The 27,657-nt window shown below is 38.7% G+C and overlaps 1 protein-coding gene across 2 annotated transcripts; it reads right to left on the bottom strand.

Annotated features, from left to right (window-relative positions):
* On the bottom strand, window positions 1–27,657 carry LOC136240498 (epidermal growth factor receptor-like). Of its 2 annotated transcripts, none has more exons than XM_066031486.1 (23): window positions 27,543–27,657; window positions 7,663–8,145; window positions 7,533–7,610; window positions 7,354–7,487; window positions 7,163–7,304; window positions 7,002–7,112; window positions 6,839–6,950; window positions 6,394–6,788; window positions 3,547–3,709; window positions 3,422–3,497; window positions 2,530–3,371; window positions 2,335–2,476; window positions 2,019–2,075; window positions 1,859–1,972; window positions 1,709–1,807; window positions 1,480–1,665; window positions 1,364–1,427; window positions 1,145–1,312; window positions 938–1,084; window positions 786–883; window positions 476–628; window positions 346–421; window positions 1–300 (listed from the first exon to the last, which is right to left on the bottom strand). In XM_066031486.1, exons 1-23 carry the CDS (start codon window positions 27,628–27,630, stop codon window positions 74–76), a joined length of 4,155 nt encoding a protein of 1,384 aa, XP_065887558.1. In that variant the 5' UTR covers window positions 27,631–27,657; the 3' UTR covers window positions 1–73. The 2 variants fall into 2 exon arrangements, with proteins under 2 accessions (XP_065887558.1, XP_065887559.1); XM_066031487.1 differs by having other exon boundaries at window positions 1,025–1,084.

Raw genomic sequence — 27,657 nt, 5'->3', positions numbered from 1 at the left:
TACAATACAATACTATGCTATTTGATTACAGATCGTATTGTGCATGGCAAAACTGTTACAGATTACCACATGGTTAGTTTTCTCGTGCCAATGAAGGTAACATGTCTTGTGTCACTGCGACGTACTCTGAACAGTTCACTTCATGTCCATCAACTTGTTGATGACAAGGAACATTCATTTCAGGTAGTAAAGCATCCCTATCAATTGTTTGCCTGTCACCAGCAAATTCATTGGGTTCAGTATCATAATTTTCATCTTCTACTCTGTTCTGTCTGTTATCAATTTGCAACAGTATTTGAGCTATAAAATAATGTGATGGTTTATTATTTAGTGCTAAGAAGTTACCATTTGTGGTGTGTTGATCCTTAACTTCTTCCTGACTGACTAAATTAGCTGCTTCATCACTTCCAAGTGCTTCATCCTATACAGAATAATGTTATACTACCACTACACACTGTACATTGATTTGCACTACCTCAGAGAAGGCAAGTTCTGGTAGTGTGCTCAGTTCTGATGGATATCCATAGCCACTGACTGCTTCCCTTGAAAATGAGCTCTCATAATGACTTTTGCTTCTCCCTAATTTGACAGTAGGCAAGCCACTGTAGTTTTCCAGTTGTTTATCAATCTGGAAGAAACACATTGATAATAAAAATGAAATATACGTAATGTGCGAAACATCACTAATTGGGTGTGTATGAAGTCCAAAATATAGCAACAATGAGGTTGCCTTATTAAAACATCCAGTAGATATACACATCAGATCAACACATGTATTGTCTTACTACTGTGAGGATGTATCTGATTGGGTCAGTTAGAAAACCATTCATTATAATTTCTAAGTCTGTGAAGGACGGACGAGCATCAGGACTACCCTGCCAACCTACAATAATGGATCATGTGACAACATTGTACATGAGTATCATGATTAAATGACATTTTACTAGTACAGCATAGAGATCAAGCGTGCAAGTCTGGGGTTGCTTTAGTCTCTTCCCACTCTGCAGTGCACAAAATAGCTCACTTGGTGGTAAAGTTGGATAGGGAATGGCACCAAATGTGAGTATCTCCCATATTGTTACTCCTATGTATTAAGAGCACAAGATAAACCAAACATTTTATAAACACAATCAAATTTGCTCACCATATGCCCACACATCAGATTTGTGAGTGAACACTCCATACCCAAGAGATTCTGGTGCTAGCCATCTGAACGGTAGCATACCACCTGCTGATTTATAGGTTGTTTCTCCAACATCAAGGATCCGTGTAAGACCAAAATCAGTAATCTTAACATGTTCTAGTCCTTCAACTATGAATAAACTTGTCTAACCTTGTGTGGCTAAACTCTATGTGTTCTTACCTAACACATTTCTGGCAGCTAAATCACGATGTACCATCCTTATGCTCACCAGATATTTCATACCCTAAACATCACACATATCACATGCATTTCTTCAGAGGTCTGGTATGTCTTACCGAAGCAATTTGAGCTGCAAATGTCAATAGTGTTCTTGCATTGAACTGTGAGTCATACTTTCTCAAATGATCATGCAGTGATCCAAATGGCACAAACTCAGACACAAGCATTATTCTTGTTCCAAGACATACACAAAACAGTCGTACAACATATTCATTATCAATGGAAGCCATAGTGACTCCTTCCTATATGACAGTTTATAACACATGACAAATGTAACAGACTAACCTGCAGTAATTCATTTTGAGACTGAGCAGATGTTCCTTCCTTCATTACTTTAATAGCCACAGTATACTTGTGAGTATCTCCCTCAGGTTGCCAGCAACCCTGTAAAATATTTTGCAATTAATACAAGCATTAATTCACCAGATGATGAACTTTATAAACAGTTCCAAAGGCTCCACTTCCAAGTTCTTTTCCTATTTCCAGTGCAGTCTCTGAGACTACAATAAGTCGTGTTTGATTGGGGGCTGCTTTTGGAGGTTGTAATATCTACAGAGTTCAAACTTTACGCACCATTTGATAAGATGCACTCTACCTCTTCTACTTTCATGCCAGAAAATGGAGACCTTTCATACAGTGGATTTTCAGCTACCTAAAAACAGATGACAGTTACAAATGGTCACATTTTATTATTTTTTTATTATTAGCACTTTACAGTGACCAGCACTGAAGGTCTGACAGCAACATGTGCTGCAGCCTTAGGATTACCTAACCTACAAGGACTTAGACCTAGTGACTTGACTTTACTGACTGAATAAGGTGTAACAGAAAAGGGGCCAAAGTAAGGAAAAAAATCCCTCCAACCCCAGGATTCGAACTGCAGGTCACATAGATATAGTCATTGTATTTACCTGTTTGAGTGTAACTGGTAAAAAGTAAAATTTGTATAATTCCTTACTGGTTATGATAATAATTATTATGATACATGTTATCAGTACTAGTCCACCTAATGCACCTCCAATTATTGCACCCACTGGAGTTTCATCTTCACTCCTGTATTATTATAGTGATTTAAAACTGATATATGTAACTATTCAATTACTTACACAATTGGAGCAATGGATACTTCTGGAATACATGTTTGATTTTCTTGTACTGCCATAGAGTTAGAATCACAACAACCAAATAGTCCTAGATCATCACCCTCTGGTGGAATGATGGTATATCCTGGAGGATCATTACATGATGTACAATTGGTGGACTCTGGACCAGCACATTCTGCACAATAAGGATGACATTGATCACATGTTAAATTAATCATATTCTCATATTTGTTACTGGGACATCTTCCTGAAGATAAACACTCAAAACTATCACCATCGCTCAAATAGTTCTTAATATTCTGACAAGCAATACATTCTTGTTGACTCCCACCAATACATCCATCACACTCTTCATGACATAATAGACAACGTTTGGCACTGACATATTCTCCATCTTCACAACTACCAACACAAATGGAACGACCTTGACTATCTTCTCTTGATGCTACTAAACATTGTGAACATTGATGGGCCTCAGGTCCACTACAAGATTGACAATGTTCATGACAAGGATCACAAAACCTTGTTGGGAATGGAAATGGTTCAGCAGGATCAAATGGAAGATTCAAAAATGTTCTGTCAATACAACCATTATCTGGTAAACATCTAACTTGACCTAAAGTCTCATTTCTCAACACATGATAACAATGATTACATCCACCATCTTCTAAACGATCACTAGGACCAGTACATCCAGTTTGTAGTACGCACACACTGTTACAAGGAAGGCAGAAGTTAGTGTAATTAGGATAAGTACCTAATGGACACTGTGAAACACAAGTGATAGTGTTGTTGGCAGTAGGAAGAGCAAAGTTCTTACATCGACCAAAACAGTCACTAGGTGTCTGTAATATATGACACAAGCTAATGAAACATTATTGTGTAATGAACTTACTGGACCAGAACAAGAATCATTACACTCTTCATGACACACTTCACATGTCATTGTAGAGTTGTCAACATACAAGAATCTTATACAAAGCAAAAGATGATTTAAGCCTTTACAAGATGCTCACTTACAGGGCTGGGAATTGTAGTCTAGTGGACTCACAGGAGTCAACACAGATATGTTCAGCTCCATTCCTGTACAGGTAAACTTTACACACTACACAGTCAGTATCAGCTGGACCCCAACACCGATATGTCTCATTACACTGGCTGTGACATGACATTCCTGCAGCAACTATGAAGACACCAAACCTTTTCAATACAAATTTTCACATGATATTGGACTTATTATTATTAGCACTTTACAGTGACCAGCACTGAAGGTCTAACAGCAACATGTGCCGCAGCCTCAGGATTACCTAACCTAATTTCAGGGACTTAGACCTAATGAGTTGACCATTTATGCATATGCACACTATCTACAGTGATGGATTAAAGATTGCTATGCGTTTTAAGCCTTGTCATGCATACAGTAACAATGGATGGGTTATGGATCATGGTTTTTGGCTATTTGTATTGCCTACATTCTGTATAAGGATCACTACATTGCGTATCAGTGGTAGATCTAGAAATTCTCAGAGGGGCTTCAAGTTTGGAATATTCTTACATGGACAATAATGAAAGTCACTCAACAGGTGTGCGAACTCCAACTAGAGGGGTCTGGAGGCATGCCCCAACAGGAAAATTTTGCAAAAATTAGCCTTTTGAGATTTAATTTGGTAAACTTTTGATTAAATAAACACATGAATTACTGCATGGTGTTATTTTATTATCCAACTTTAGCAGTGGCAATTCAAAAGGCTGATATTCAGACGGCAAAGTAACCTCCCACCAGATTATTTTGACATTCTAGCCTTATTTTGTGCTGAACTAGTTGAATAAACATTGTAAGTGTTGATGCATGTTGAAAGAAAGCTCATTATTTAATACCAGTCTGTAGAAGTTGGTCTCGTACCCAGACCACTTTTCCCCTTTTGTATTCGGGTGGGAGGAAAAAGCGGTCTGTAACAGCCAACAGGTGCATGAAACACAGTTTTACTTTGTTCATGGCTTGTTTGCAGCCCTTCAAACAATCTCCCATTTTTCCCCACCCAAATACAAAAGGGAAAAAAGCGGTCTGGGTATGAAACTATCTAGAATTGGCAGTTATGAAGCTGCAATGTTTGATTACGCAGTAATCCAGAATCCTCTCTACTCTGACTAAAATGTCATTTACCAACACTTTTGTATAGAAAACAACCTCTGTAATCTGACACCTCTGTACTCCATAATCCGACACAAAATTTGATTTCCTAGACTTGGAAATACATTATTTTCAACCTTTGTAATCTGAAAGAGAATAACAGCAGCATTAAAAACAATTACAGAAAATAATTTTTAAGCAGCCAAAGCATTTAATTGATTAACAATAATAGAAAAAAGCTGTAATACTTGCAAATTCTAAAAATTAGTTCATGTTAAAAACATTTTGTGATCATTTCACCTGTAATTTACTGCATAATCCGACATAATTCTAGACATTGTACAATGTTGGATTACAGAGGTGACTTGATAATCCAACAACCTCTTTAATCCAGCAAAATTTATGGCTCCCATTGAGTGTCGGATTAGAGAAGTTTGACTGTAGTATGGTTTCGGAGAATTTTTCAGAATAATTACCAGGGGCAAATCCAGACTTTCAAAAACAGGGGTTCTACTCTGGATGGCATCAAATGATTAACTAGGTCGTAAACTATTGTTATAGCGAACATGAATTGCGCACTTAGCTGTTGGTGTCTACTAGTTTCAAGTTCCGTAAACTCAGTGATTTCAGGCTTGCACCATATTTTCAGCTGAAACCATTGCAATCTCCTGTATCCACCACTGTGTATGGCAGTAAAGTATGCATTTGTTCATGAAAAAATCATTGACCAGAAACCATCTTCACAATACCCCATGTGTAAGGAAAATTCAGTAGGACTTTTACAAGCTAGCTAGTAGCTAATGATTACATTAAAAGAGCGAATCGATGATCATCACCTTAACTGCAAATTAATTCCTACCTTAACCAATACAATTAGCAATAAACAAGAGTGGGAATATTTATATATTAACTTTTGGTTATCCCCTTGTTTAAACCTTTTATTATAACGAACCCTATTACATAGCTTGAGCTTTTCTAACACTTGCTTGTGAACTTTTGTAGCATAATTTATCATTAGTGAGCTCACTGCATTAAAGGAAAGAATGGTACCAGATGTATGTATGAGGCTGTAATCATGATGCAATATGTCAACCGTTTTTACACATGTCAACCGTTTTTACATGTCAACCATTTTTACACCGTTTTTATACTTTTCAACCATTTTTACACTTGCACTGTTTCAGTGCTATACAAAAGATTTTTGCATTGCACTACAAGAAAAACTTATAATTTTGCACTAATTATTCTTAGAACTCGTCCGATTATTCTGGAATATTCCCCAATTCTTTCCACTACCTATTATTCCCGAAATTATTCCGGCATAATAGACGCGTCCCTACATGTGCCCCTATATCAAATACTAATAAGCAACTATTTCCCATATTTGTGACTATGTTCTGCTTGTTGTACAGCAGAGAATGATTTGTGAAGCTAACCTACAACTATACTGCTTACTTTGACTGTGGTTGAACAGTTTTGAACACAAAGCCATTGTTGCACTACAATGAATTGACACCTTGTGCATATCTACATAACTGTATGTATAAAACAAAAATGTAGGTACATCAATAGTTGAAAGTTATGCATATGTACAACATAACTGAATAAAGTGCATGTATGGCCTCCTCATCTACTACTGTACTTACAGGTGCCAACAATGAATTATAGACATCCTTTGAATTTAATATACCATTTCCAATTATGTCACCAGCAACACTAACACTTAATTCACTTACCACATTCCCTGTAAGGTCTCACTGCTGTAGCACCATCATATAAAACTGTCAGGTTATGTGATGTTATGTAATATTCCAACTCTCCAATATAACACAAGGTAGGATTGTTGACTACATAAACACCCAGCACTGATATCTCTACAAGTTTGGGAAAGTGTATTTGTGTCAAACTGACAGTAAGTAAGGTACTGAAGGTTGGGTTGTTGTCACTGATGATCAGAGAATCAAGATAAGTATCCGGTAAGGCAGTGTCCCCCTCAAATCCTCCAATGTACATGAGGTTAGGAAGATAGTCAAACACTTCTTCTCCCCAAAAGCTTATAGATAGTCGTCCTAAAATGACTTCAATGCTGGAAAGGTGTTCTTTTGCTTGTGTTAGGTTGAGACTTTGCTGACTATAAAATAACACAATTTAGCTTTATGGTAAACTCATGCAGTTACTTACATAAACTGTTCATAAGTTACAACACTAAAAGTGAGGTCACCATTTACAATAGTACATCCAGAGAATGACTGAACTGCTGCAGGTAGTAATGATCCATCTACTCCTCTACACACTAACAATATATGCACACATGGTACAATTGCAGGATAGCATATTAATTAACCTCTTCCTCCCACACACACTCCATTTGGACATGGTTCACAAACACGTCCCACTGTTTGGAAACCTGGTTCACACTCACTTACACAAAATGTTCCTTGTTCAAAGCGAGTAACTGTGTAGTATTACCAGTACTATCACTGATGCATTGTATAGAGCACTTACTAGGACATGACTCTACACAGAGTGAACCAGAATGAAATCTAAAATTATCATTATTCTCAAATGTTTCAGTTCCAGGATTGTATACCTCTCTTGGAGGACAGTTAGTTACACAGGTACCATTGTTGTCAAAATTGTCACAGGCCTGCAAGAATTATCTATGTCCTATGAATCACTCACACAACATTTCTCACGGTACACTGGTTATTATTAGGTCCCACACAACCAGCTGCACATTCTCTACTACAACACTGAGGATTCTCTGCAATGTTAAGGTAACACCTCCTAGTTGAACAGTCTTCAAAGCAAGTGCCAAAATTCTTTGTCACTATAGAACAGGATAATTACAATATCAAAACTATGAGCTTCTTACAAGTTTGACACAATTCTGAGCTCCAACAATATTGGTACTCACAGTGTGAACAGTCACTAGCAATAATGTCTGTACTGCCTAAATGAAAATATCATTACACCATACACTGTTATGTACAAGCTTGACTTACTAGGACAATGATCATTTCCTATGTCTTGATATTGACTGTTAGGGTCAGTAAGAATATCCTCCCACAGGACACCTCTGTGATTACAAGAGCTAACAGTCAAAATGTACACTTCTCCAAATGTTATCTCTGTCAGTTTTGGTAGGTACACTGGTGTGGTTACATTTTGAATAAATAATGCTGGATTTCCTGTAGGGTCTATTAAATAATCTATCAAGTTACGTCCTCTGATCAGTCGTACATTTGGTAGTGTTATATTATCAGTTACATTGATGTTCTGAATATTTAATGTGTCACCAATTTCCTCCACACTAGACAGGAATTCAAAATCTGTTGAGCTATAAGTCTCATCCAGTCGTCTGATAATGTTAACACTTCCATCAACCACCCTACACCCACAATACATAGTACTCATAACTTCTAAGAATATTTCCTTTGATGAAAATCCAGCAACAGTTTCTTGTAGTCTGAGACCATCACAAAAATCTAAATTGACAATTATAGCATGTGTATACCCAATACAGTTAAAAGGTATAGCCTGTATATCAGTACATAGTATTACAAGCTGCAACAGTTGCAATCAATAGCTGTGCGTCAATCTATATGTGGTTATGTAGAAATTATAGAACAGTATCAGTGACAGTTGGGTTGGTTGAAATTGTCTTCTTAGAGTTACAAAACCTAAGGAAGGAGCCTCCAGTCCCTCTGTATTGAGCTGCCTTGACAGTAACTCTGTACCTGATGTACCATAAGCAATTGTAAGAAGGAAAAAAAAAGTTTTGGGGAATAATTGCAGTATAGATTGGCATAGTTATTTTTAGTATTATTTTTTCCTGTTTTTGCATAAATTTTAGGCTGTTTTCAAGTCAAAAAATCTTGGGGTTGCACTCCTGAAATTCTACTTTATAGCCGGTACAGCCATACATACAACAACAGTCATGCTGTGCCCTACTGTGGGTACATCAGGTCTAGAATTGACACTGCCATATGCACTAAACCCACCATTCTAGATACATCACTGTGTGGCTATTAAGTATAGTGCTTGCCTGATTTGGAGCAGCTTGGATAAGTGTGGATAGAGTTGGACAAGAAACAAAGTTGACTACACTGTATTTTCAAGTAAGAAGAATGTGACTGGGTTTTGTATACTGATTAAACAAGTTTATACGAAAAAAAGTTGCTTCTCACTCCAGCAAAGCTTTGCCCCGTGTTGTGGGACAGTGCTGGCTGGGGCAAACACCAGAACAGTAACTGCTTGAGAAGATGATTGTCATTCATTCTAGCAATGTGACTTAACCAATGCAATCATCTACCTGAAATCATATCTGCCAAAGATACAGGCAAAACAACCCTACTACTCATTTCTTCATTATTGGCATGCTGGAAAATCAGCAAAGCTCATGAAATACCTAGCTAGATGTTCTTTGTGTGATCTGACTGTCGCACGACACTGAGGACTATATAGTAGTTATGTAGCTACTTATCTCGGATTTAATAATGATGGTTTTCTCTCATGTCTCGAGCTAAACCACCCATTAAGGAAGAAGGAAAGAATGCGATGATAACATAATGAGAAAAGATGTGTAATTACTTATACAGCTACACCTACTACAAAGAAAATAAAGTAAAGTTACAACTACACTACCCAGACTAGCCTACTGTACTTACAAACTAGCATTACGTTACTCAACCAAAATCTAAATCATCCTCTGAGGAGGATGATTTAGATCATCCTCTAACCACCCATTCGGTTATTTTAGTAACGCTATAGTTGACTGTAATTATGTAGCCAGCTATTCTCACAAAACCAAGTGACATACCTGTAGTAGTAGTTTATTACTGAACAAGACACAACGTGGTCAATTTGTTATTAAAGCTCATTTACACAATAGCATTTGTGCTTACAATCCACATATATACACGATTCTTACATCTCTCCCTCCCAAGCTTTTTGGAAGTAGGGTTACAAAAAGTTTTATCTAAAGACTAACAAACCTAATAACAGCATGGCAACTAATAAGTTACAATTATTTATAAAAAAAGTCAGAGTTCATGGCCAACTTGGATCTTCTATGAGACGTTGTGTACGTTTTCTATCTCTATGTGATTAGCGAGGCTGTGGTAATTGGGCATTCTCAGTACTGGTTTCTTCTAGGTCTTTGAAGTATGGAACTGAAGCAGGTACCCTTCTTCTAATAAATCTACAATTTCTGATGAGTATGATGCCTCTTGTTGTTTTGATATGGTATTGTCTCTGTGTGCGGGCCTATGGCTGTTATGACCTCATAAATATCCCATAACTTGGTTTGGTGATTTTACACTACTACATTAGTGCCTAATGTTATATCAGGGAGGGAATGAGCTGATGTACTATAGTATCTTCTACTGGACTCCACACTTGTTGCGAATTTGGTTGCAGTCTCTGCCTTGCTATGTAGACTTGTGGTGGGCGGGCAGTACATCCTGGATTGGATGGCCATAAAGTTTCTGTGCAGGTGACAAGGCATCTTTTCTGGATGGAGTGTTCCTGTATTGTAAAAGAGCTCTGCACAATTTATCGTCCTACCATTCCATGATGCCCTTATAATCCTTTTCATTAATTTCACTGCTACCTTCGCTTTCCCATTGCTCTGAGGATAATGTGGAGTGGAGGTTTGGTGGTAGAATCTCCACTGCTGAGAGAATGACTGGAACTGTTTCGATGTGAATTGTGGTCCCTTAACTGACCAAAAAAAGTCAGGCACAGCAGTTTTGCTGAACAGTTCTGTGAGCCCTGCAACCATGTGGGTTGAAGTAATGTCTCTACCCATTGGAATTATTGTTGGCCAGTCTGAATAGCAGTCTACTACAACTAGATAATATCTTCCTGCATGATAAAATCTGCTGCGATCTCTTGAAATGGCGCCCTTAAAGGTTTAGGCTTCATGATAATTGGTTCCTTTGGTTGTGACAGTAAATGGTCTTGATACTGCTTACAAGCCAATATTACTTGATCAACGTCATGATGCATAACTGGCCAGTACACTGTAAGGTGTGCTCTTTGTTTGGTGCATGTTGAGCCCTGATGAGCATCGTGCAGGTGAGATAACACCTTTGCATGCATTGAGTAGGGTATGATGACAAGATGGCAACCATACACGACTAAATCTTCTTCAATTGAGAGATGTTGCTGGATTTGCCAATATGCTTTGCATTCTTCTGGTAACATATGATGGTGGTCTGGGAACCCTGATGTGATATAATGCTTCAACTGTTTGTATAAGCTCTATTTGCATATTTGCACAACTCTTGCATGCGATTGTTCTCCAATCTGCCCTGATGAAGGTTTTTAATCTCTGCTGTAGTAAATTAATCATTGCTTTCAGCTAGTAATTCCTGTGGTGTAGGAAAACTGACCAGACTTTGAGATAAAGCATCTGGGGCCTGATTTGTGGCACCCTTATGCCAGATTGCCTTAAACTTGTAGGACATGATTTTCATGCGCATGTGTTGCAGGCGTGGATTTTCAATTTTGTCCAGCCTATGACCATTCAAAATTGGGATTAGTGGGTTGTGATCTGTCAAAACCTCAAAATAAGGTTAGCTTGCCAAAAACATGTCGCAGTTCCACATGGCCATGGCCCATGATACTGTTAACAGTTAGAGTTCAATGACTGCATACCTGGCTTCAGTGTCTGGGAGGTAGCATGATCCCGCTTGCACTAAATTCCATGTGTCATCATTATCTTGCTGTTGCAGTATAAAACCTAAACCCTGTCTGCTAGCATTCGTACATAACTGTGTTGGCTTATTGACATCAAAAAATACTAACACTGGAGCTGTTGCCAGGAATTATTTTGTGTTGGCTATAGCTGCGTCATACTCAGTTGTCCACAAAACTCATTCTTGGTACTGAGGAGTGGCCAAAGTGGTACTAAAAGCTCTGTAATTGTGTTGGTGCCTGAGGGATAACTGGTTAACTAATCCTACAAAGGATCGCAATTCTGTTTGTGTGGTAGGCGTCCGAAAGTGTGATATGGCAGCTGTGATGAAGGGATCTAGCTGATAGCCCTGTGACGACAATCTAAATCCTGCAAAAGTGACATCCTGCCAACAAAATTTCCATTTTTCACTGTTAATGGATATTCGTTTGTCTTTGCAATGTTACAGAATTGTTTCACATGTAATATATGTTCTGTGGATCCTTATCATATATGAAGATTATTATTATTATTGTTAATTAGCAAAGCCCACTAGGGGCAACACGCTAATGAGCATTACAATTACATAGCGTTCTTAAATGTTTCGAGATCAACTGTGTCAATGTCAGGAATTTGTAGGGAGTAGATGTTATCAACTATCCTCTGATATCCCGATAATCCTTCCAAGGCTTCAGCCATTCAGCAGTTGTATAGTGCTCCACAATAGATGTCAAAGACCGTAAGGAGCACGTAAGTATTTAAACCTGTCAAATGGTGTGATGAATGTTGTTAGCTCTTGGCTTTCTTTTGCCAAAGAGCACTGGTGATAGCCTTTCATAGCTGTGAAGTATTTTGCTTCCTGCATGGGAAGCTATGTCTGCAACAGCTTCCGCTGGAGTCGGCGATTGGTAGCGTTCATGTACTACAAACTTATTGAACTTTGATAGATCTACATACATTCAAATTCAGTCAGTTCCTTTCTTTGGGGTGGCAATGATTGGTGCACACCATTGGGTTGCTTCTGTCACTAGAGCAATGATGCCTTGTTGCTGGACCAAGTCTAGCTCGTTCTTTAGCTTTTCCTGATATGCAAAAGGTATTGTCCATGGTGTTTTGATGCAAAATGGAATGGCATCATCTTGTAGTGTGATAGTGAACTGCTCTCCCCCCATTACCCTCACCTGGCCATCAAATACGGTAGGATATTCTGCCATAATTTCTTTAGAAGTTGGTAGGCAACCATTTTCTACTTCAGCCTTCTGTATGGTAACTCTGCTACTCTGGTTTGCCTGAATTGGTGCTGGGTAATGGTTAGGTAGAATGCCCAGTCTCCTTGCTGCTCTCCATGAAATAATGGTTCCTGTCACACCTGGGGAGAAAGTGAAGCTCATCATTGTAGCTATTGCTTTTGTTTCAATCGAAATATTACTGGTATGCACCCAATTGGTTGCATGCCCTGTCCATTTACTGCTTTGGGTATGACCCTTGATGGGAGTAGGTTAAGTGGGTGGTAGCCTAGGGTTTCAAGGATGTCTGTTCCAGCTGATGATATGTCTGCTCCTGAATTGGGTAGACGTTCCAGTGCGATCCACGTTCATACACACAGTCCAGTTATTCCTTCCGACACAGCAGGTAACAGAACCAGCTCCGCACATAACAGTGAGCATAGTTGCTCACAGCATTAACTCCTGGAGAAGTTTGCCCCATTGGCATTGGCTGTTGTGTGAGCCTACCAACTTATCATCTTCCTGTTGATTATTTTCTGATGACTGTATTTTGTACAGAAAGATTGATACACCAGATGATGCTAAAATACTTCAAGAAGATTTGAGAAAACTGGAAATATGAGACCTGGGGAATGAAATTCAATATAGAGAAATGTATGGTATTAACAATCACATTAAAACATAATCCTTACATTGCGGAATACACCTTCCATGGCAAAAAAACTAAATCCTGTTGCAAATGCTAAATACTTGGGTATCAATTTTGACAGCAAGCTTCCATTCAACCATCATGTGGACACTGTTTGCCAAAAAAGCTAATAACACTTAAGTATTCTTACGAAGAAATCTGAAACACTGTCACCAAAGAGTTAAGCTAGATGCTTACAAGATATTTGTTCTACCAACTTTCAACTATGCTGCGACAGTCTGGTCTCCCACACACAATACTGCATCAATAAATCAGAAGCTGCTCAGAAAAGTGCCACTCGTTTTATTGTGTCAGATTATCACTGATTAAGTAGTATATCACGTATCCTAAATTCATTAAAGTTGAAATCCATAGTGTATCACCAAACAAGACTTCGTCTCTTGATGTTCTACAAGATTGTCAGTCACCTAGTAGAGCTTCCTATCCCCAGTATTAATGTACGTTCTACAAGATGTTTACGAGGAAACCAGGATGATAAGTTCATCAAACCATCTGCTACTGTTGATGTATACAAATTTAGTTTTTATCTAAGATAACTTACCCTATGAAATCAACTACCAATCAATGATATTTTTTCCCTAAATGATTTTGATAGCATTCTTCAATCAACACTGACACATTCGATGAAAAACAGTAATCAATAATCTAAAGACATTGTTTTTATGCTCAAATTTATGAGTTTTACAATCATAAATATATACATACATACACACACACACACATATATATATAAGTTGGTTTTGTCTTGGCGGTCTGGTGTGGTGTTTGCACTGCAGACACTGTGCTAGGTCCTTGTGTTCCAGGTCTGAACAGTACTTCCTTGCTGCTCCATGGCTTTTACAGTGCATAATGGTAGCTTCCAGCTTAAGGTCCTTCTCCTTAAGCAGATCTTCTATTGTCTCTGGGTCTCTTAAGCCCTCGATGATAGTGGTCTCGCAGACTTTTCTTTGTGCATGAGTCCGAGAAAAATTTGCACGTCTTAATTAACTCTCGTAGTAGGGATTTCCAACCAAATTAAAATATTTACGTTACTTAAATTCTTTGATATGGCACATATTGTGCTATCTATTAGAATCATTTTAGTGCAAACCCCACCTCAATTATTGGTTCCTATCAAGAGATATCAGCAAAAGAAGTTGATAGATCGGTGATTTTTGTACGACATTTTCAGGGATTTCCTGTACATTATATGGCACCAAGCACAATATCATAAGTGTCAAAGTTGAATATGAAACTCCTAATGACATGAATTTTCACCACAGAACCACGTAGTGTAGTACAATGCATGAGCTAGGTAAAACCTCTCAAAAATTTGATTTTGCTAAGAATACTGCATGTTCTGTGCAGAATTAATAATACACACATATACCACATATATTCAGAGATAATTATCAAGTGATATTGCATAACAGAGTGAACTTTGACATCATAGATCACAGCTAATAACTACTTTATAAAACATGACAATCATATTGCAACATACACAATCAATAATGTTCAATATTATCGTAAGGTTGCATTTTTGGATACCACTTTCCTTTATTTGCCACATAAAAGTATGGAGGATGGTAATGATTATATAATTATGATGACATCACTACTGACATAATCAAGAGCAATAATCCTGTCTCTAACCAAAAATACAGTCATTGCTGCCACAATACATAGACAATAACAGGAGTAGGTATATTGGTATATCTCAACAGGTAGTTGTAAAGCCTTACAAGGTTTGTATTACATGCTAAACACTGTTTTTCAGAAGTTAGCTAATCCATGACCTTGCATGCCTTAAAGTAATTCCGCACAACACAACACATTGCTCACTTTTGAACTACACTTGGATTGATGCTGACGGATGCCTTGAATTCCAGGGTGGTTGTTACACAGGATTCTGAACAGTCCTAGATGGTGGTATACCTTTTTACAAGGCGTATTTTCGTCGTGAACTGTCTTTTCACCAAAAAATAGATGGTAAATTTGAAATCAGTATATCTGTGTATTTTGCCCAGGGTCACTTCTTTCAGCTTCACTGGCCACACAAACTTGCAGAAAACTCGACAACTTTTGACTATAAGTGGTGCCATAAACTCTCACTAGTATTTTTTAAAAATGTTAATTTAAAAATGAAGTAGGGATCTATGCAATAAAAAGTAGTGAAACAAGAGATGAATGATGGTATTACAGCATAGCTCGATGGGAAAGTCCCATTAGCTATAATTTTGCTCAATGACAAAGTAGGGACTTTTCCATCGAGCTATGCTGTAATACCATCATTCATCTCTTGTTTCACTACTTTTTATTGCATAGATCCCTACTTCATTTTTAAATTAACATTTTTTAAAATACAAGTTTGTTTAGTTTTTTGTTGTAGCACAGTTAGCTAGTTACAGCTTATTAAAGTATGTACTGTGCCAAAATTGGAAGCACATAGGCCAGTAGTAGCGTGCATGCATAGCTTACCTTTGATCGTAGTAGCTAGCAGTGGCGCTTAGATCTATGACCTGTCTCAGTACAATGGTCCGCATTCTATTCACTCTGGCTGGAATTAAGGTGTTCGAATGACAGGTCCTTTCAGTTGTCTGGAGCTTAGTCTCAACTAACAGGATGAAGTAATACAATTTCCATTCGAGTACTATTGAATCATATGAATCACTCGCTGATCTTGCCATCTGGCACTGAGTGGCTGAGTCAGTGTGTTCAGAGGAACAAGCCGTCGAGTATCAGTAATCATAATCATAATCAGTCCATCTCAAATCTCTTCATCAATTGCAGTCCAGGAATTGGCAAAAGTCGAAGACAACTCAACAGCCTTAATGTTTCATGTGCAACACTTGAAATTATAAGTGCCCCGCTCTTTCAGCAGCATAAGCACTTTCTGAAATAATTTTGTGGTGTCTACAGAAAAGTGTTGATATGGAAAATTAACTCCTCGGTAGGGTTTTGATGCTTGAAGAAGAAGAAGACAACCAACCTGATTGAAGATAAAAGAAAAGACAAGGCGCACAGGGTGTACACTCGTCGGAACCCCAAAAGGCACATCCCACCAGTGAGTTTGTTGTTGTGGCGTAAAATGGTGACCATGCGCTGCTTCATTTGGGCTCTAGGGTTGCGACTGTGGTCAGGCAGTGAGTGAGGCAGTGAGACTAAAATTCAAGTTTTTGGCGAACTTTTAAAATTTTATATCTGGCCACTTGTACATGTTTTGTTGTATTTAATGCTGTTTTATGTATTATATGGACTAGTACTATTCCGTAAAGGTGATTTTCACCATGTAAAATGTCTGTAGGATGATTTTTAAAGGCGGAATTTTGGGTGGCACACGAAACATTCACCACGATCCCTACTTAAACGGTACAACTGTGCCATTTGATACTTGCTCTCATAGAATTTTGCATACATTTTATTGCTCCAGCTTTGATTTTGTGTATTTAAATAAATACTTCATGAAATTTAATTTGGTAAAGTACATTACAAAATACGAAGCTTTGGCTACAACATACTATAACAGTAACTCATCAAATGGTTGTTGAAGATGTGCGATTTAATTAGCAAAATATATGTGAAAATTCGATAGGTTGGAAATCTCTACTCGTAGGTTTATTAAAAATTGTTGAAAGTTTCTCCCTCCTGCTACTTACGACATCTGAAATTACATCATTCGACAGTCTCGTTCATGTGACTATCTACGTATGTACGCATTGCAGTAATTATGCTTTGTGGTTCTTTCAGTTGAGCCTCGGTGAGGCCAAGATTTTGCACAATAGATAGCATCCCTCTTGATAAACATAACATTAATGCTTTCACCTGTGTGGCGGGTTCTTCCTTCAGCAGCCCTGATATTACATTGTTGGACAATTTTGTCTTGAAAATCCAATGAAATTTTCAAAGAAACCTATAAAGAGTCAAAATTTCATTGGTGCCTTAATGAATTTTTATTTTCATAGTATTTTCATTGGACAAATCAATGAATATCCAATGAAAATTCTAGGAAAAATAATTTCATGGAGTATTCATTGGTAAAATTTCAATGGATTTTCATAGATTTAGTATGTGAAAATGTAGTGAAAATTCTTGGCCACCCATTGAAATTTTGACTTTTCAGAGGGTTTTCAAAATTGTCTTCATTGGGTTTTCATGAGAGCTCTTCCAGTAGTGTTATCAGGGCTGCCTTACAGCAGCTATCAGTGATAAGCTGCTGTAAGATTCCCACTGTGTGCACCATGCCGTAAATTCTTTTCCTCCTATGCTCTTTGTTCAGGGGACACTATAGAATTTGATTAGGTTTTGTAATGTAGCTAAGTAGGTGTAGCTTGTAGTTTAGGCCAGGCAAACTTGATTGTTTCTCATCGCTGCCTGCATCCCATTTTACCCCACTGCCTCTATAATTTCATTATTGCTGTTATCAATCATATGTACACATATTTTGATGCTAAGAAAGCTAGCTATCATTTTACAGCACAGCAAATGTCACCTGCACCTCAGAAACAATGGTAAAATCGTAAATACTACTTGTTAAAAGGCTCAACTTTTATAGTAACATACAGCTTGATTTTGAGTATTTTCTTTAATAATGAAAAATGCCCTCCCGCCTGCATGGAAATCCAAATTTTGTGGATGAGAAACAAGTAATCAAGTTTACCTGGCTTTAGTTACTTGTAATTAGTTTAGCAGCTCAGTTGTAATTCGTGTTTGTATTCTTTTGTGTTATAATTATACTGTTTCTTTTTGCCATCTTGCAAGTCTAACTTTGGGAGATCTCCCTGTCTGAAAGTGTAGTGTGGCTCTGACATCGCCTATAACATGCTGCAACCAGTCTCAAATCCAGATGAGTACTCCCTCTCTACTTCGAATACTCAAGATTGTGCTCGCCTGGATGTTGCAATGAATGGTTTTTGGGGTGGTCAATCAGAGAAATGCTTTGTCGATGTCAGAGTTTTCAATCTTTATGCTGCTTCAAACAAGTGCTCATCACTGTCTGCTACCTATAAAAAGCATTAGAACATTAAACGGAGTGCTTATGGCCAACGTATCTGAGAAGTTGAACACGCCTCATTCTCTCCCTTGGTTTTTCCACTACTGGAGGTCTGGCTCATGAAGCCACTATCTTTTACAAATGTCTGGCTTCTCTTTTGTCCAATATGTGGGGGGATAGTTACTAGGTTACTCTAGGCTGGCTTCGTTGCTGTCTTTCCTTTTCTTTGCTGCGTTCTGCTATTGCCTGTATCCATGGTGCCCGGTCATCATCTGATCACTTTGACAGAACTCCACCTCCAATGAATCTGGTTAGGGTGGAGTCACGTTTAATGTACTGATTTACTGCTTGAGCTTTAAGTTTTGTTTACTGTACTAGTGTGTTGTATATACAATTTTATACTTTGTATGATACAAAACAAAAAAAAAACTGAAGAAAAAACTTGCAGCAACAACTGATCAAACTAGTTTATGACACAGACTCCACTTTATCAGGTGCCTCTAACCAGCACCAGGGATCTTTGACTGGGGTTAGTAGAGCTCAAATCAGTGACGTTTGTGAGTTCGCAGCGTCATGTAGCAGTATATTGACCTACCATTATCAATCAATGCCAACATTGGTCTGTATGCTGATGATACCATATTTTACACCATCATTCACTCTACATTTGACTGTGTATCACTTCAAAATGATCTCAATTCCTTATCACAATGGGGCACTAGATCTGTTATGTTCTTTAATCCTGATAAAAATGTATTCATGAGAATCACTCGTAAATACAATCCAATCATCTACAACTACACCATTAATGACATCTCTATCAAAGAAGTTTCATCTACTAAAAATATTTAGGAGTTACAATCACCAATGATTTGTCTTGGTCCACACACATTACTAACATCACATCCGAGGCTCTATCAGTCAAAGCATTCCTACAGAGAAATCTTAAGTCCTGCCCAACGCAGATTAAATTGAAATGTTATAAGGCCATGATAAGACCAATCTTAGAATATGCTAAACCTGTCTGATCCCCTCACATCAGAAGAGACATTGATAAGCTTGAACGAGTACAGAGGCAATCTGCCAGATTCATTAAGGCTGACTTCTTGCATTTCAGCAGCGTAACCAACATGCTTATTGACCTTAACATTCCCAGTTTAGAACACTGCAGACAAGTATTCAGTATCACCCTTCTCTACAAAATTCTTCATAATCTCATTGATATATCTCCTGTTGATTTAATCCCTGTCACTTCTAACACCAGAGGACACAACCCAGGGATGTAGCCAGGATTTTTTGAAGGGGGGTTCCAACAGCAGCATTGAGATACCAGAAGCAGGGGTCTGGGAGCACAGCCCCCAGCTGCCAAGAGACCTTCAATATTTTAATGAATCAAAACTCAGCAAATTGCTGTATTTTATGCAAAAAGTACATTAATTGTAATGCATATACATGCCCCTGGGATGAAGCTAGTACTAGATAAAGCTACCTAGTGAAAACAAACAGCATATCACGTAGAGATGCATATAGTAACCTGTAAATGATAGACTGATAGTTACCTCACTGGATTAGGAACCATAAATCCACTGATACAAATACCATGTCTTACAATCAAAATGTTACAATATGCATAGCATGGAATCATTTTGTATAACACAAGTGATAAATTACTGGAGTTCTATATCTTTAAACATGGTACACCAAAAGCTATAGTAGTATAAGGTCATGTATTTAATGTTAGAATGTCTGAAAAACTTCACTAATGAAGTTCCTTAAGGTTACGGGTTAGGCGCTTAATAATAGGTTATTATTTTTCGATGCGCGATAATGGTTGGTGTAATATTGGCACGAAACTCGAACAGGTGTTAGTGAGAAGGTTGTTAACTTTAAAGCATTGTATAGCCACGTGATAATAGCGGAGGAATCATACAAAGTGAGTGTTAATAATTTACTGCGGAAGGTAGTCAAGCGTAAAATTAAGTCCCCGCAATGTGGTTGAACAAGCGTTTAGCGCTACTGCTTAATGTGGTTATTATTCATCAAAAATAGCAGTATGGCAGTGTCAATGGGTGGTTATATTATCTAGGTCCTGTCGCGGAGACTTAGTGGGAAAACTGACTAGAGGCTGGTTAGTTATCGTATCTTTCAAGGATAATGGCGATTAGTTCTGCTACGGAAATACCGCGAGTGCACTACAGTGCTGTTACAATCGGATAACAACTCAATTCGTTCGTGATGACCTATAGCTAGAAATCACTAAGTAAAAGCTTATTAATGCTGAATATCATGGTCTGGCTTCCCATGAAACCTGGTTTTTGATGAATAGCAACTCAACAGTTTCACTGTTTAGTGCCTGCATTTCTGTACAAGCGCATCCCTTGTTGAGTGTATCACCACTTTTGGTATTTCTTGTACGTTAATATACCATGTTATTTTAGTGTGTTCTTTCGTGCAAAACGGTTAAAACAGAACTATAAGCAAAGTGCCTACAAAATTATTTAATGGGTAACCCGTAACCTATGGATATGGATATTTACATGCATGTTCTATTAGAGTGTACGTGATTGCTCTAATAGGATATATACCTGACTGCTCTATTAGAGTATACTGGTCTTTATAACAAGTTTTGAATAGAGTTCATGCTACCTCTGTAAATCCTTCCCTGAGAGATGAATGCAAGCTTTATCAATTGTGCTGTGCCATACACTATATTACTCACTCATTTTGTCCTACCACACTAAATGGTGTGTTAGGGTCCTGCTGTAAACTCGGAAGTCTCAATTTTAGAGGGGGGGTTCCTGAACCCCTGGGAGCCTCCCCTCCCTATGCCCCTGAGACCAAAGATTTCATCATATCTATGCAAGGACCAATAAGTACAGTAACTCATTCTTCCCTAAATCAATAAGACTATGGAATTCACTCCCACCTGACCTAATCCAACAACAATCATTACAAATTTTTAAGCACCAACTGAAACTATTATTACTTTCCCCTACCAATCAGTAATCCCATAATCAATCATATTGTAAAACATTTTGTATGCATGTTTCATATGTGCGTTTTTGAAAATAAATAAATAAATATATTATTGAACAAGACACAACGTGTGTAGGATAATCTTAGTATTGTATTATAGGCTGATTATAATCATAGTGTATTCATAGCATGTGTGTGATTTAATTGGTTATCACATTCCTACATGGTGCTGCGAGCAGTTTTCAGACCCGTGTAGCCGTCAACGCAACCGTCGTCATCACCCTTCAAACTCACTACTGGGTTATTGTAACCACTCAACTGGTTCCCTGGTGCCAGTTAGAGGCACCACAGAAGGTGATACTTTGTCGTACGGTGTGACTGTTCCTTCCGCCATTTTTCTCTCCCCACTTAGCACCGATCTGCCAAGTTCACCCAACCACCAAGAATGCCCTATGCGTTCAGACAAGGTGATTTACCTAAGTTAGACATACAAATAGACTGAGGCTCAAACTTTGCTGCATGGCAAGCTCAGTGGGAATCGCCCATCTGCCTTAAACTCGACAACACAGAATTCTCTGATGACCTACACATTTATCCAGATGTTTGTGGAATCTTTATATCATGGAAAGCCTGCAAGAACCTCAGCATACTACCAGACTGTTATCCACACCCACCGGCTTCCACTAAAGCTATCTGTACCACAACCCTTGATGAATCACCTATCAACATCATCTCCACTGATGCAGGCACTTCCATATTCACCAAAGACTCTATAATTAATGAATTCCCCAGAGTATTTGATGGCATTATTAGAGCTATGGATGGCGAGCAATTCCACATCCACTTGACAAGTGATGCCAAACCATTTTGTGTGACATCTCCCCGATCTATACCCTTTGCATATCGTGATAAGTTAGCTGCAGAACTGGAATTGTTACAGAACAGCTGATTGTAAATGGAATCTCGGTTCACGCTTCCTCTCTGACACTGAGTCTCGATACGCCATCATAGAATTAGAAATTCTGGCAGTCTGCTGGGCTATTCAGAGATGTCACCTATTCTTAGCTGGACTACAGCACTTCCAAGTTGTTACAGACCATAACCCACGAATTCCTATCTTAAACAACCACAGGCTGGATGAAATCAAAAATCCCCGTTTACAACGCCTACGCACTCAAGTAATGGGTTACAACTTCACTGCTATATGACTCAAAGGCTGCAACAACAATGCGCCTGATGCATTGTCTAGACACCCAGTATCAGAACCATCACCCTGTGACAAGTTGGCTGAAGTGGACACTTTCAATCAACCAGAACCGTCAATCTCAGAGATTAGGGCCTCCACCACCCCTACTCAAACCAATCCTCACCTTGAGACATTGCTTAAAGCTGCCAAGGAAGATCCCGAATATCAACAACTATGACAGTTTATCCTTGAGGGATTCCTCTCACACCGCTCACAATTGCCTGACTCATGTAAGAGGTACTGGTCAGTCTGCGATCACCTTACCATTGGTGATAACTTATGGGTGTCGCTTACTCATACCCACCAAATTGAGCTCAGAAATTCTCACTCAGCTTCACAAGTCCCATCAAGGATCAATTAGAACCAAGCAGAGAGCACACCTCTCAGTTTACTGGCCTGGCATAGACAATGATATTGACATTGTAATCCTCTCCTGTAAACAATGTCAAGACCATCTTCCAAGCAACCCTAAAGAGCCTATTATCCAAAAGCCACAACCAGCAAAGCCATTCCAAGAAATTGCTGTAGACCTCTGCTCACATGCAGGGCGGACAAACCTAGTTATTGTGGACTGTCTCACAGACTGGCCAGCTGTGATATCTCTAGACCATGGTACCACATCTCAACAAGTAATCATAGCTATCCGTCAATCTTTCTGCCGCACAGTCATCCAAGATGTTGTATGGTCAGATGGTGGTCCCCAGTTTACAATTCAATGACTTTGCTAGTTGATGGGGCTTTCATCACATTGTCTCTTCTTCCTGCTACCCCCAGAGCAATGGGAAAGTTGATGCTACAGTCAAATCTATGAAGAAGCTACTATGCACTTGCTGGACAGGGAGATCACTGGATTATGAAAAATTTTGCAGAGCTCTGCTGCAGTACAGAAACACTTGCAGCAAAAAAGATGGACTATTTCCTGCACAAAAACTATTTGGGCATCCGGTGCAAGACATTCTACCAGCCCACCATCATGCTTTCTCACCAGAGTGGCAATGTCCTCTTGCAATGGCAGAACAACAGTGTCAAGATAATCTGGCATCATCTGCTAAATTCTACAATCAACATGCCCACACACTGCCTGTTATTGTCATTGGATCACATGTTGCTGTCCAAAATCCCCAAAGTAAAGCTTGGGACATCTATGGTATCGTCACTGAGATCAACCCACAACATTGCTACTACATTAAGACTAAAGGGGGCAGAGTGCAATTAGTTTGCAACCGCCGCTTTCTTCGTCACCGTGTTCCAGTCAATCCCAGACAAAACACTACTTACAATGCAAGGAGAACCTGAGCCATCACAGCCACCTCTGCGCAGATCCTCCTGCACTAAAAATCCTACCAGAAGACTCATTGAAGATCCTGATTGGAACTAACCTCTCATAGCGTTTGTGACAGTACCCTCCCACAAACACTTGTTGGGGGGGGGAGATGTAGGATAATCTTAGTATTGTATTATAAGCTAATTATAGTCATAGTGTATTCATAGCAATGGTTGTAAGTAGGATCATGTGTGTGTGTGATTTAATTGGTTATCACGTTCCTACAACATGGTCAATTTCTTCATTTACACAATAGGCCTACGCTTACAATCCATATACACAGTTCCTACAATACCTATAGCAGCAGCTCTACAAGATGCTTCAGGTGTGCACGTGCAGCTAATAAACCTGCATTTTTAAAAGCCCGTTTAACTTCCCTACTGCATCATGATAATGTATATACTCTACTCTACTATATGCACATGTATCAAGACACATGGCATAGTGTGTCGTGCGGCCAAGAAGCCAGCACGCAACACCGTGAGTATATTGAAAACACGATTTTCGCACCTCCATAGCTTTGTGCTGTCTTTACGAAACAAGACAAATTTTGCTGTGGATACACCCACCAAACTTTACATACCATTAAACAGTCAAGATTAAAAACAATCACTTGCCACACCAACTAGAAAACCGTTCAGGGGAACTATTTGACAATTGGTGTACAGGTGGAATAATCATCTCAGAAAGGCCCTTCAACGGTGTAGAAGAATCAGACTTAAAGCAACAGAGTTATAACACGAAATCCAGCTTGGTATACAGGGGCGGATCCAGAGTTTGGAAAGAGGGGGGGCACCTTGCTGAAAAACAGTTGAAGACCAAAAAAAAAAAAAAGGTCACAACAATAATAGCTAGTTATCCTTTACCAAATATATCACGTCAATAAAATCCTATTTATAGTTTCATAGGTAAGCTACACTGCCTCATGAACATTGTGACTGCTTTATTAGAGTAATTGACTGCTCTATTAGAGTATCTCGATCTTGTATGCAATTTCTTGAAGGGGGGGCATTTGCCCCAAATGCCCCATCCTGGATCCGCCATTGGTATAGCAAGTGCGAGATTGAGGTACTCTAATAGAGCAGCCACCCTAATAAAACAAACTGTTCACCATATAGTCTAAGAGTACAGTTACATTACAAGTTTCCTGTGGAACTTTCAGTCACATACACATTTCCCTGTAGAGTATTCAGCTGCAAACAATTCAGCCTGTATTGAGTTAATTAATTAATGACTAATCAACACAATTGTAATAATTACTGAATAACATTGTTAAATGCATACACGAATAGTTAATAAACAATTAAAATTTTTCTCTGTCATAGCTATCCAGAGCTAATCCTATTCCTATAGAAAAGAAAATGACGAGTTAAAAGTGATACCCAAAGCTGGCCATAGGTTGGTTTTAGGTATGAAATCACAAAAAGAAGTGATGTCTAATCAAAAACAACCAAGCTGTAAAAAAGGGTGCAGCCTCCAAAAACGTCAGGGTGAAAAAAGATGTGAAAAAACAATTGTGGGATTGGAGGAGGTTGCCATGTTATGTCCTCTGTGATACTTCATGTCAATGGGTGTATTGGACTTGTCTTACACTGTTTTGGTTGTTTAACATTCCCTGGAAACACCTAGGACGCTACCTGGAGTCTACTTTGGGGCTAGTTGGCCACATAACGCCAACAATACAAACTTGTAGCACAAGTTTACGCTGGCTTAACTCATTTACCGGTACCAGTAAAGGCCAGACAATCGTTCTGTTTGTTTTGTCTGTTCTTGCTTTGATTCTACCAGAAGTACGAGTTCATATATGTATGAGTTACTATGACAACCAATACTCCACACTCCAAAAGAAAAAGGGCACTGCAGAACTCACCAGGCGAAAATTCAACGATCTGTCTGGTCTGTTTAGATAGGATAATAGATGCCACTGATGATACAGATGGTCAGGAAGCGATTTTCTGTGAAGGTACTTGTAACTCTTGGATCCACCTGCAATGTGCTGGACTATCTCAAACTCTATTCAAAATACTACAGGAAAGTGAAGTTCCCTTTTACTGTCCCCATTGCCGCCTGATCACACAGGACAAACAGCTGCAGGAGTTTAAGACTATGGTAGAGAACCTATTAAAGGAGGTGGTCTTACTTAACGCCGCAGTATCTGAAAATCAAACAATTCAATCTTCTACTTCTCAGCATCAATTCCAGCAAGAAACACAGACAATTACCAACAATTTTAAACATACTTTAAGCACACAAATCCAGCCATCTACTACCACCAAGGTGATGAACAGAGCCAATGAAGGAGACTGTAAGTTCCAGGGGCGGAGGAAGTAGTTGATATGAGGGGGGGCTGACCAGGGGTGGATCCAGACTTAGGTAAAAAAAATGAACTGAAGCACTACATTGTCTCTGGTTTGATAAGGTGAGACAAAAAAAAAAAGAAAAAAAAAAAAAAAAAAAAAAAAAAGGTCACAACCAGCTGACAATAGCTGCCCACCTCACCAGCTACAAATTTATACTGATAAACTACATAAAAATCCTTACATAGCTCACTACACACTGCTCTAATACTGTAATTGCTTTATTAGAGTGACTGCTCTATTAGAGTATCTCGATCTTGATTACGGTTTTCAGCCCCACTCCAAGAAGGATAATTTTGCGTGATATCATTCTGAGGGGGTGGGGGGCTTCAGCCCCCTACCCCCCTTTCCGCCACCGGTGGTAAGTTCAATGTGGTAATTTATGGCATAGATGAATGTAGCAAGGGAACACCTAGGCGTGAACGATTTAATCATGACTTAGATAAAGTTACCACCATAGTATTCCTAACATCGACACAATAGATCTTGAAACATTTAAGAACGCTGTAAGTAATATAATATAATGTGTGATTGTAATGCTCATTAGCGTGTTGCCCATAGTGGGCTTTGCTAATTAACAATAATAATAATAATAATAGTCACCGAATCTGAAAGTAGAATAAATCCTCTATCAATAAGAGACATTTTAAGACCGGGTAAATATCATGATCATTCTCAGAAACCTCGACCAGTACTTGTCAGATTCAACAGAGCTATTGACACGTCACTGTTGTTCTCGCTGTTGTTATCTAAAGCTAGTAAGTTGCCAAAATACATCAGAGTTAAACCAGACATGTCTCAAGAAGAACGCCATATTGATCGTGAGTCACTTCTCTTAAAGAAAGATGGAATTTAATTCAAAAGGGAATTCAACGTAAAGCAATCAAAATAGCTAGCTACGACTCAGCAAAGCAATAAACTTTTAATTCAGTTATTAATTCAGTCTTCGTTGGTAGAGCTGATGGGTACCTCCAACAATTGATTAGCTAGTCTCAATCGCTACATTTAAACAGTTAATAATATTTGCCCATATAACACACTTTTACATGCCGGTGTACATTTACACCCGCTTGTCGAGTTCTGTACATTACATATAATTAATTGAAATCCAAGGTGGCGGCCAAGAAATGGCTGTGATGGTAATGGCAAAATGTTTAATAACGACGATTCAGGTGACTGATTTCATGCCGAATCCTCGGGAAACTTGGGGGAGGCAACGCAAATTCACCTGAATTGTCGTTATTAATTTTTTTGCCATTAACAGCCATTTCTTGGCCGCTACCTTGTATTTCACATCTTTTTTCACCGTGACATTTTTTGAGGCCGCACCCTTTTATACAGCTTGATTATACTTGGCGAGTACTTACGCTACATTACATAACTAGTTAACTACCTCTTGCTGGACAACTTAAAGTGGCATAGGCGCCAACAGCAATCAGCAGTAAGGTGACCTCAAAGGAAGCGGTGTTCAGGCCAAGCATCTTTCAATCAAAATTAAATTGGGTGGG

This window comes from Dysidea avara, chromosome 12 (assembly GCF_963678975.1).
Source record: "Dysidea avara chromosome 12, odDysAvar1.4, whole genome shotgun sequence".
In the NCBI taxonomy this organism is placed as follows: Eukaryota; Metazoa; Porifera; class Demospongiae; order Dictyoceratida; family Dysideidae; genus Dysidea; species Dysidea avara.
Note: the sequence above shows the minus strand (reverse complement) of the source record. Positions and strands in the feature narration are given on the sequence as shown.